This window comes from Thamnophis sirtalis, unplaced genomic scaffold (assembly GCF_051295495.1).
Source record: "Thamnophis sirtalis isolate CommonGarterSnake01/CBP01778 unplaced genomic scaffold, rThaSir2_p1.2 scaffold_2, whole genome shotgun sequence".
NCBI lineage: Eukaryota > Metazoa > Chordata > Lepidosauria > Squamata > Natricidae > Thamnophis > Thamnophis sirtalis.
In genome coordinates this window covers 44,320,799-44,332,377 of record NW_028261382.1, presented here as the reverse complement: position 1 = coordinate 44,332,377, position 11,579 = coordinate 44,320,799, and the positions used below count along the sequence as shown (strand labels likewise).

The following is an 11,579-nucleotide window of genomic DNA, read 5'->3' as shown; positions in this document are numbered from 1 at the left end:
GGAGCAGAAATTGTGTGGGGGGGGGGAGAAACCTGGTTGCCCCCACCCCCATTTAAGTGGGGGAGAAAAGGATGATTCCGACACCCCTGGTTTTCTATTTGCAGCTTTTTTTTTCTTTTGCCAGCCCAGAAGGAAAATCTGCAGTACCCAGTTTGGGGGATGCGTTCCACCCTCACCCCCCTACCCTCACCCCATTTAAACCCCCCACCCACCCACCACCATCAAACCCTCCCTGTTCCTTATAGATGCACAAACACAGAGACAGTTGGCACAAGGAATCAGGAGATTATAGATATATATATACTGCTGTCCACAGCATATCGAGGAAGTAAACTGGAGCTTTTAAATCTTTTTTTAAAAAGGCAGTGGTAAGGAATAACTCCCTCTAATTTACACACACACACACCCTCACCACACCCAATAAATTAACCTGGCACACAACAGCCCCGCCCCAGTCACTCCCCATTCCCTTCCCACCCGGATGCCAACGTAGTAGACCAGCTTGGAAAAGCTGCGGTTGAAACCGTCACCGCTTCCATTTGTGCCACCCAGACCCACAACCCCAAGTGAACAGCAGCCAGGTGCGTGGAGACACAACTCAAGGATTCGCCGTGCAGAGGCAGACGGAGATTGGAACTGCCCTGGGGTGAGGGGTGTGTGTGTTGATTTCTATGAGGTTCTGGATTTGGCAGTCCGCTTGCTGCTTTGACCGTCTCGGAGGGGGGGAGCGGATACCCTCCTGCTGCCTCCCTCCCCCTTATTGCACGCCCTCCCTCCCTTTCCCCTCCCCTCCCCCCCCTAGCCCTGAGTGTTGATGGAGATCACCCGGCGGTGCTCCATCCCAGTTCACACTTCCGTCTCCACGCCGGCCAGCTTGGGGGTGAGGATGCGGGGCGTGACGCCGGCGTTGAGGTCCGTTTCGAACTGCAAAAGTTGCCCCATGAAGTTCAGGTTGGGCGAGATGACGGGCCGGCGGCCCTTGACGTATTTGTAGGCGTCGCCCATGGTCATCAAGGTGCTTCATCAGGTACGCGATGACGATGGTGGCCGAGCGCGAGACGCCGGCCTGGCAGTGGACAAGGACTCCCTTGCCACTCTGGTGGGCCTCCTCTGGAGTTGGGAGAGGGAGAGAAAAGGCAGCGTTAGGAGGCAGAACATGCTAAGGTCCACAAACTACATGGCCCCTTTTGAGACTTGTGGACTTCAACTCCCAGAATTCCCCAGCCAGCATTTTTAATGCTTTAAAATCTAATTGCTGCTTAAGACAGTCTCAGTTGCAGTTGGCAAGTGACCACTAGGAGGCAGTATGTGATTGGTTTTGTCCTACAATAATCCTAAGCGGCTCAGCAGCTAAAGACGCTGAGCTTGTCAATCAGAAAGCTCGGCAGTTCGGCGGTTCGAATCCCTAGCGCCGCTTAACGGAGTGAGCTCCCCGTGACTTGTCCCAGCGTCTGCCAAGCTAGCAGTTCGAAAGCAGGTAAAAAATGCAAGTAGGAAAATAGGAACCACCTTTGGTGGGAAGGGAACAGCGTTCCATGCACTGAGTCATGCCGCGGGCTCTTCGGCTTTGAAACGGAGATGAGCACCGCCTCCTAGAGTCGGGAACGGCTAGCACCTATCTGCAAGGGAAACCTTTACCTTTTTAATCCCACACTGCCTCCCAGTGGTCATTCTAAGTAAGGACACACGCAAGGAAGAGCCAGAAGAGCTGGGGAATTCTGGGAATTGAAGTCCAGTCTTAAAGGGGCCAAGTTTGGAGACCCCTACTCTAAGCTAAAACAAGATTTTACCCTGTCCAGTTTTGTCCAGATCTAGGGTTGTATTTGTCTCGTTTTCCTAGCCGAGGGACCCAGCATCGTCTGAAGACGCTTCCGTGGTCAAGTGGCTGGCATGACTATATAAATTTTGGGCTCAGTTCTGGTCGTAAGTTGAGGACGGCCGATATACATTGAGCCGTACGGAACTGCATCACTTAACAGTGGAACTTCCGAGTCCCTGTTGCCGTAAATCGAGGACTACCTGCATGACCCACACCCAAGAAGGATTGCAGGAGACACGACAGCTTACAACCGCAACTGAGTCCAACACCTCAGTTGCTAAGCGAGACATTCGTTAACTGAATTTCGCCCGATTCAACCACCTTTCTTCACACATCCGTTAAGCGAATCGCTGCCATTGTTCAAGGTAGTCAGGCGTTCGTTAAGTGAATCTGAATTCAACATTGAGTTTGCTTGAGTCACACAGCCCCCAAAGGGGAATCACGCAACAACCCTGGGATACGGCAACTGTCATAAATGTGAGTCGTACGTTGTGAAGCATCCCAATGTAAAACCACATGACACTGTAATGGTCGTAAGGGTGAAAACTGGCCTTAAAAAGTCACCTTTTCGGTGCGAATGGTCGCTAAATGAACTGCATTTCGGGGACTAACTGAACTCCCTCCATTTTCTGGTTCACGAATTTTAGCTTCCCCACCCCGCTGAAATGTTTCCTGCAAAGAATATTGAGGGGGGAGCATCATGAGGATTTCCTGCCAGCATTTTCCCACTTAATACCCCCCGCCCCTTCAACCTGGGTCAAGATTCGTCTCGTACCGATGAACTCAAACGCCTCCTCGAAATATTGCCGCAGGTCCTGTCGGTTGTTATCGGTGGCGGGCAGCCGCTTGTAACGGAGGGGCCCACTGTCGGCGTGGTAGAGAGGCAGGTGCGTTGTGACGTTGAGAACATGGCCTACGTTGAGGTGGAGCAACACCTCCAGGTTCTGGGCGTCCCTCTCGTTGCCCAGGTAGAGGAAGGGGAGGATGGGGCTCAGCTCGGCGTTCTCTAAGTCGGGGGTCAGCGGGGAGCCCACCTCGTCCGAGATCTCCGGGGCGTCCGACCCAATCGGACTGCCTGCGGGCAAAATACAAAACGTGAAGATGGCGTTCCTTGTGCCCCCCGGAGAATGCATTGCATGGCAAAACGGGAGAGATGCGGCGCAGGGGATGTGGGGGAGGGGGTGTCTCCAAAGTTGGCCTCTTTTAAGACTTGTGGACTTCAACTCCCAGAATTCCCCCGTCAGCCGAGCTAATTTCTAGCTTTTTGTTGTGCATGTTCTTACTTAGACTGACCACTAGGAGGCAGGGTGGGATTATAGATAGGACAAAAACCGGTCACATACTGCCTCCCAGTGGACGCTTAACCAACTGCAACCGAGACTCACAATTCTGTGAAGAAGCAACACAGTCGTAAAGTTTTTTTTTTTTTAAATGCTGAATTCTGGGAGTTGAAGTGCACAAGTGGTCAAGTTTGGAGACCCCTGGATGAAATGCTCCCCTAGGTGTGTGTGTGTGTGTGTGTGTGTGTGTGTGAGAGAGAGAGAGAGAGAGAGAGAGAGAGAGAGAGAGAGAATAAAAGATGCTTTGCCCATTGTGCCCTTCACTTCCTCTTCCTTCTTTCCTCCCTCCCTTCCTCCTTCGCTCCCTTCCTCCCCTCCTTCCCTTCCTCCCCTTCCTTCCTTCTTTCCTTTCTCCCTCCCTCCTTCCCTTCTTCCCTCCCTCCCTTCCTCCGTCCTCCAAGCTAACAGCCACCACCCAATCCTATCTCGGGCCCCTTCGCTTAAACCCCTTGGAGATCCGCTGCCCAAAATGTCTCCTTACCTCTCTTCCCAAGGCCTTGCTCATCCCTGTGTACCAAATCCAGGACCAGGTGCAGGTTCTGCATAGGCTGGATTTTGGGCGGCTTGGGGGGGCTAGCCGGTGGGGATTCCAGGACCCCTCCGCAGCCAGATCCTTCCTTGGACCACAGGCATTGCCGCGAGGAGTCCTGGCCGTCGCCGGTGCCCCTCGAAGAGAGGAAGTCCAGCACAGCCAGTTTCCCTTGCTGGAAACGCCGCCGTCCCGGCGCGTCGGCGACTCCGAAGCGCATGGCGCCTTGCAGCTGAGTCTTGGTGAACTCCACCAGGTTGCGGCAGTCCAGGATCAAGGGGGAGGATGGCGGCTGGCCCCACGGGGGCTGCGACAGGGGCAGGGACGACTTCTTGTTCATCTTCCTGGCTAACTCGTCGGGCCAGGCGGGGCGGGTGTTATAATCATCATCTTCCTCGTCCTCTTCTTCATCCCCGCCGTAGCAGCTGGGCGCCGGGGAGGGCCCCACCCGGGGGTCGTAAGCCACGATGGGGTCGCTGCTGCAGAAGCTGCAGGAGGAGCTGGCCGACTTGACGGAGAGGTTGCAGGCCAGGCAGGCCAGGGAGCGCAGGGCCACGGGGGCGCAGGAGAAGCACCCCAGCTTCTTCATGGACTGCGGGCTGCAGCCGGGGCAGCTGAGAGAGCGCAGGCTGGATCGGCTGGAGGAGAAGCAGCCCAAGGAGCGCAGGCCGGACTTGGCCCCGGCCTCCTCGCAACGCAGCAGCCGCCAGCAGCCCCAGCAGCCGCACTTTAAGGGGTGCATGGTGGTGGCGGGGCTGGAGAGCGTCGAACTGGGGGAGGCCTCCCCCAAAGGGTCAGCGTTCTCCTTGAGACCCCGTTTCTTGAGCCTGGCCTGGGGCAGGAGGGCCTTCAGCTGCGGAGTCAGCGCCCCTTTCTTCTCGCCCTGCTTAAGTTCCGGCGGCCAGGCCAAGCCGCGCTCGGAGCCTCGTCCCTGAGGCTTGAGGTCGAGGGTGTGAGAATGGCCGGGGAGAAGGACGCTGCTTCGGCGGATGGCTTCGCAGGGATCCTGGCTGCCCGCTCGGCCCGCGGCGGGGGTGGACGGGGACAGCGGCTTCTCCCCGCCACTGCCTTGGGTGACGAAGCTGTGGGTGAGGCGCAGGGCTAAAGTCTTGGGCCTCTGCAGCACCCCGATCCGCTCTTCGAGGGGCGAGGGTGGCATTGGGAAAGCTGAGCTGTGGGGAAGGGAAAAGGCCAAAGCGAGATTATTACGATGGTCTCCATTCCTAGCATGCTCTAGCAACAGCCCTAAGACTTATATACCGCTTCACGGTGCTTTTACAGCCCTCTCTAAGCGGTTTACAGAGCCAGCCTCTTGCCCCCAACCATCCGGGTCCTCATTTGACCCACCTGGGAAGAACGGAAGGCTGAGTCAAACTTGAGTCGGTCAGGATCGAACTGCTGGCAGTGGGCAGTTCACCTGTAGTACTGCATTGTAATCATGGGAAGGAGGGAAGGAAGGAAAGAAGGAAAAGAATGGGAGGAAAGGGAAGGAAGGCAAAGAGGAAGGAAAGAAAGGAAGGAAGGAAAAGGGAGGGTGGAAGCAAGGAAAGAAGAGAAGGAAGCAAGATGGGAAGGAAGGAAGAGAGTGGGAGGGAGGGAAGGAAAGCAAAGTGGAAGGAAAGAAGGGAAGGAAGGAAAAGGAAGCGAGGAAGGATAGAAAGAAGATCATGGAAGCAAGGAAAGAAAAGATGAGAAGCAAGATGAGAAGGAAGGAAGGAAGGAAGGAAGGAAAAGAGTAGGAGGGAGGGAGGAAAATCATGGAAAGAAGGAAGATCATGAAGGAAGGATTGAAGGAAGGAAGGAAAAAGGAAGCTGATGGGAAGGAAGGAAAATGGAGGGAGGGAGGAAAATCATGGAAAGAAGGAAAGAAGAAAGATGATAGGAAGGAAGGAAAACAGGGAAGGAGGAAGGAAGGGACTTCATCCACATCATTCACATTCCCAGTTCAATCTCTCCTGCTATTTCAAACCCCGAAGCCTCCGAGACCCTTTTTTATTTACCGATGCCTCCCACACGGCTGCCACCCTCCGTGCTGCCCTCACCCCAATGCCACGCAGTTGTCATCCAGGAACATTTCGATGCCTTTAGGCGAATGTCTTTTTATGGACCAGTCCAGCTTTTGAGCAAGGCCTCCCTTGTCAGCTTTCCAGCTTCCTCAGCCGGATCGTATTCTGTCTCCCAGATGCTCCCAGTCGTGCCGTCACATCCTTGCCACTCGGGCAGAGGGCTACATGTTTACAATCTAGCTCAGGGAGCCTTATGCCCATTTTAGGGACCTGGAAACTGAGGCCAGGAGAGAGTTTTTAGGGACCGAGTTGAATTTGCATTTCTTGCAAGTCCTTTTCCAAATCCCTTTTCTGTCTCTAGCAACAAATTTCCAAGAAATCCTGAAAACTTCCACTTGTCATCCAGACTTTGGGTTAGCAAGTCCTTGAGTTACGGCCACAATGGAGACCCCCCCCTCCCAAAATTTCCGTCGTGAAGCAAAACATTTGCTAAGGGAGTTTTTGCCCCCTTTCCCCAACTTCCTCGCCCCGCTTATTAAGTACACCACTGCAGGTGTTCAGTTAGTCACACGGTCGTTAAGTGAGTCTGGCTTCGACTTTGCTGGTGAGACGGTCGCAAATGGGGATCTCGTGACCCTGGGACGCTGCAACCGTCATAAATTTGAGTCAATTGCCAAGCATTTGGATTGTGAGCCGCCCTGAGTCCCCCCAGGGAAAAGGGCGGCATATAAATAAACCTTCTAATCTAATCTAATCTAATCTAATCTATTTTCATTTTGATCAGGCGACCTCAAGGATGTTGCAGTGGTCGTAAGTGTGGGGAAACGGTCATAAGTCCACGGCGACTTCGATTGGTCACTAAACAAACTGTTCTAAACTGAGAATTGCCTGTATTTTGCTTATAACGTCTCCTTGACTAATCACAATTAATCAAAGTTAAATCACTCTCTGGAACCAGCTGCACACTCAAATCTACCATAAAATTCCTTGGCACGCCGCTTTTCTGCGCCAATCCCACCGATTTGGCACCAGTGAACCAATGCCCAACGAGTGTGTTTTTCACCCGCGCACACACACACACAACCAGCACGAGGCAGCTCTTGGCTACGAACAGATCCACAGGTGTGCAAATTCTCTTGGGAGGGAATCCCCGCCGGGACGTGCACACGGGCGAATTTGGCTTCCCGTACAAGCCACGTTCAAGTCCATTGGGGGTGGACCCATCTCACTTTCCCCCCCACCCCAGCTCATCCCTGAATCTCTCTGCGGCCTACCTCGCAGGGGTGTGTAGAGGAGGGGAATTTGAAACACAGCCTCCCGGATCTGATCGCGGCTCCTACCTCGTGAATCTGTGCAGAACTGGGCAGGCTCTTTGCACGCATGTTATGCCACACTTCAGCGCAGGCTAGTCGAATAACAGATTTTTGCTCACCCAAAACACACACACACAAACACACACATCTGCGGGCACCTTCAGAGCTTACCTTCTTAACCTGTCCACAGCCTGCTAGGTCCCTTTAAGGTACTTTTCTCCTTCCTACCAGCCAGAGAAAGTTGGACGGTGCCTCTAAAAATACCAGCCTGAGCTCACCGCCTGGCATGGCGATGAGGGCATTGGGGGTCTTGGGTTTCACATGCGGGATGAGCTCACCGTTTGGCCCTGGACACGCTTGGGCGACTTTCTTGAGGGAAGCAGGGTGGGCAAGGAGGAAGAGGCGGGCAGTGAGATGAGCCGGGGTGAAGAAAGAGGTCAACGTTTTCCCCGGACTTAAAAATAATAAATAATGGGATGGGAGTCTGGCTGTTTGCAGGCCAGGATTTCCCCAACTTGGCTATTTTAAGGATGGAAGGACTTCAACTCCCAGAATTCCCCAGCCCTCATGCTATAAGACTTCCAACTCCCAGAATTCCTCAGCCAGCATATTTTTGAGATAGGTAGACTTCACTTCCCAGAATTCTCCAGTCAACACGCTTTAAGAAGGTAGGACTTCAACTCCCAGAATCCCCCAGCCCTCATGCTTTAAGATGGGTGGACTTCAACTCCCAGAATCCTCCAGCCTTCATGCTTTAAGATGGGTGGACTTCAACTCCCAGAATCCTCCAGCCTTCATGCTTTAAGATGGGTGGACTCTAACTCCCAGAATCCTCCAGCCAGCATGCTTTAAGATGGGTGGACTTCAACTCCCAGAATTCCCCAGGCAGCATGCTTTAAGATGGGTGGACTCTAACTCCCAGAATCCTCCAGCCAGCATGCTTTAAGATGGGTGGACTTCAACTCCCAGAATCCCCCAGCCGTCATGCTTTAAGATGGATGGACTTCAACTCCCAGAATTCCCCAGTCAGAATGCTTTAAGATGGGTGGACTTCAACTGCCAGAATTCCCCAGGCAGCATGCTTTAAGATGGGTAGACTTTAATTCCCAGAATTCTCCAGTCAACACGCTTTAAGAAGGTAGGACTTCAACTCCCAGAATCCCCCAGCCAGCGTGTTTTAAGATAGGTGTTGGGAGTTAAGGTCCTCCCATCTTAAAAGTTGACGAGTTTGAGCGGAAACCGGCTTTAAGATACCCAACTTGAAATGTCGGTGAGAATTTCCCCATCCTGACCCGGTGGCTGATAGGAAGGGTGGCTTCACAGCCCCACATGCCTCTTTGGGGAAGTTCCTAGTCCTCTGGATTTGCCAACGACGGGCATCCAGCCACGGCAGCTTCCTGGCGTGTGCCATGGAGACGAGCCCCGGTGTTCGCCAATCAGAGCGGAGTCTCTGGAGTTGGCTTGTTAAAAACCACCACGCTTCATTTGTGCCCAGAAGGAAGAACTCAGAATGAGTAAAACGTCTTCCGCCTATGAGGGACTCCCTCTTAAGTTAGATTAAAGAGGTCAGGGCATCGAAGATCTTAATAAGCCAGTTTGCCTCCAACAAACCACGATGATGCCAAAAACGAGGGCCTTCCTGCAATGACAATCACACGTGCCCGCCAAGATTGCAAACTCGATTCGGGAAATTGTGTACCGTAAAATCATTGGGCACAGGTGCTTCCAAATCCCATGCAAAGGGATTAATGCATCTTGGCTGGGGGATTCTGGGAGTTGAAGTCCACCTATCATAAAGCATGTTTGCTGGGGGATTCTGGGAATTGAAGTCCACCCATCTCAAAGCATAAGGGCTGGGGGATTCTGGGAGTTGAAGTCCACCCATCTTACAGCATGTTTTCTGGAGGATTCTGGGAGTTGAAGTCCACCCATCTCAAAGAATGCTGGCTGGGGGATTCTGGAAGTTGAAATCCACCCATCTCAAAGCATGCTGGGTAGGGGATTCTGAGAATTGAAGTCCACCCATCATAAAGCATATTTGCAGTGGGATTCTGGGAGTTGAAGTCCACCCACCTCAAAGCATGCTGGGTAGGGGATTCTGGGAATTGAAGTCCACCCATCTTAAAGGATGTTTGCTGGGGGATTCTGGGAGTTGAAGTCCACCCATCTCAAAGCCTGCTGGCTGGGGGATTCTGGGAGTTGAAGTCCACCCATCTTAAACCTGTCAAGATTGGGAATGACTGCTCTAGATTGAACAGACGACAATCTAACCTAGGTGAGATGCAAAGGCACACATCTAATTGTGAGAAAGGCACCACCCAGCGGCTTAATTAAATAAACCAGCTTAGCCTAACAGAAAATAGTTCCTGCTTTACATCAGCATAGCCTCAAGTTCAACTCCCAGAGTCCCCAAGCAGAGAGTTGAAAACCTCCGATCTAAATCCCCCCGGGGAGATTTTTGTTGCCAAGTCAGCGCCAACCATGCAATGCCCATTACGCAGGTGGAAAAACTGAGGCCGAGAGAACCCTTCTTGCCAATGGACGGCACGACCAAGTCACTTTAAAACCAAACAAGCTTGGTTCATCGGCTTTGATCCAAATTTGAGCTCTTTTTTTCTCTCTCTGCAAAAGCGATCTATAAATCTAAAAAACCCCAAATAAATTGCCTAATTGTCCACAGCTTCACTAACCGCAACACACACATCTCTCTCTCTGTTGCATCGCCTCATCTACAAATATTGTTGCAACGACGGGATTGTTCAAACAAACCCCCCAAAACCCCAAGAGAATCGGCTCTCCCTTTCATTGCGATGCTGAGCATCAACTTATTTAATTTCGAATCTCGCCTTTTTTGCAACCCCCAAAACCCTGCGCTTTTGAAGGAGGGGGTTGGGGGGGGTGGGATGTCTTTAAACAGACATTTCCCCCCCCCCGCTTCACACATACACCTCTAATTAAAATCTCTGCAACCGAATTAAAATTTAATTAAAATAATAATAATGTTGAGCTCAAGCCACCCGGGGGTCCCTTTGTTTTACCCAACCTATTTCTTGATGCCCATGTGGATTGGCACACACAGGCAGAACTCCCCCTCCCGCAACAGACACACACACACACACACACACACACACACACGTACACACACACACACGTACACACACACACACACACAGAGCACACACCTTTGCAAACCCACCCTGGGTGGCATCACAGGCTTAAAAATAACTCTGGGTGTCATGGAGTGGCAGTCACGATGCCCCCTTTTTTTTAAAAACCAGTACCTAGGATGCAAAACAGATCCCTTCCCTTACCCCCCACCCTCCCCAAATCCCTAGGAACCTTCCCCCCTAATCCTTCGTCTCCCACGCACCCAGGAAGATGGATCTGTCACAACACTCCAAGGCAGACACCACAATTCACCCACTCGGGGAAGGAAAGCTTTCTTCCTTTCTGTGCCCATCTCCTTAAGCAACCCTGCACCCCCCCTCCTCACCTTTCTCTGCCCGGGGACCTTTGTGGCTGCGGAGGGGGGGGCAGCCCTTGAAGACCTCCTCTGCACCCCCAAAACGGGGCAGAGGGGGGGGAAACCCTTTGATTCTCTTCCCACAATTTCCCCCTTCATGCCAAAAAAACACGGATGCAATTTGCCTTTGGCTCCCTTGTGGGTATAGGGGCTCTTTCTGGGGTGGGGGGGTGGGCATTTTTGGGGGTGTGGGGGGCGCTTTCCACCGTTAGACCACCTGGCTGCGCTTCCTTTCCCCTCCCCCTCCCCAACGCCAATCCAGTTTGTCCCCCCTGCACACAAACAACACAAAATTGGGTAAGCGCAATTGGGGTCTCCTTCCCAAATCGCCCCCCCCGCTTTCCTCTTTGCAAGAGGTAAAGTGGGGGGACAAAGGGAAGGCAAGCATCTTCGTCCCCCCCCAACCCCTTTCTCCCATGCAACACCCCCCCCCCCAGGTGTTTTGCACTCACCTGCATCACATCCTCCAGCCGAAAATTGGGGGTCAAAAAAAAGAAAGAAAGAAAGCGAGTGGATCCCACGTCCTGCCTGGATCCCTTTTTGCAGGCTTTGCAAGGCGGGGATCCCCCCCGCCCCGTCCCGTTCCCGACCTGCGCCCCGTCTGGTTGCGTTGTTGTGTTGTGTTGTGGTTTTTTTTCTTTCCCTTCTCCCTCGCTGGGGGAAAGCAGGGCGGGAGGGAGGGAGGGGGGGGGAGAGGAGAGGCAGCTGGCAGGATGACCTCATCGCCCGCCAATCCGAAGGCGGCGCGGCTCTCCCGGGGAAGGTGACGTCACGGGGCGGCACGTGAGCCGGCAGGTGGTTCCATTCACAGGGAGGCGGGCGGCGCGGGGAGACCCCCTTGGCAAAGGCGGGGGGGCGGAGGGGGGGTGGAAGGGGGGACCCCCCTCCCTCTCTCCCTCCGTGCATTTGTCCAGGATGCCCCCAGAGAAGGTGGAGGGCAATGCACTCTCCTCATTACAGCCTTTTTTTTCTGCTTTTGGCCAATTCAAAGCCATGTTATTGGGTTTTTGGAAAATCTTGTTGTTGTTGTTATAATGTTCAACTGAACA

At 53.2% G+C, this 11,579-nt stretch overlaps 1 protein-coding gene across 1 annotated transcript; it reads right to left on the bottom strand.

The window, feature by feature from the left end:
• Positions 1-807: 807 nt before the first annotated feature.
• LOC106553224 (dual specificity protein phosphatase 10) lies at positions 808-11,104 on the bottom strand. Its single transcript, XM_014071688.2, is given in 5 exon segments — positions 808-1,015; positions 1,017-1,110; positions 2,595-2,894; positions 3,641-4,860; positions 10,983-11,104. Coding segments are annotated over 4 exon segments (1,770 nt in total). The 5' UTR covers positions 4,848-4,860; positions 10,983-11,104; the 3' UTR covers positions 808-846.
• Between the last annotated feature and the right edge of the window lie 475 nt (positions 11,105-11,579).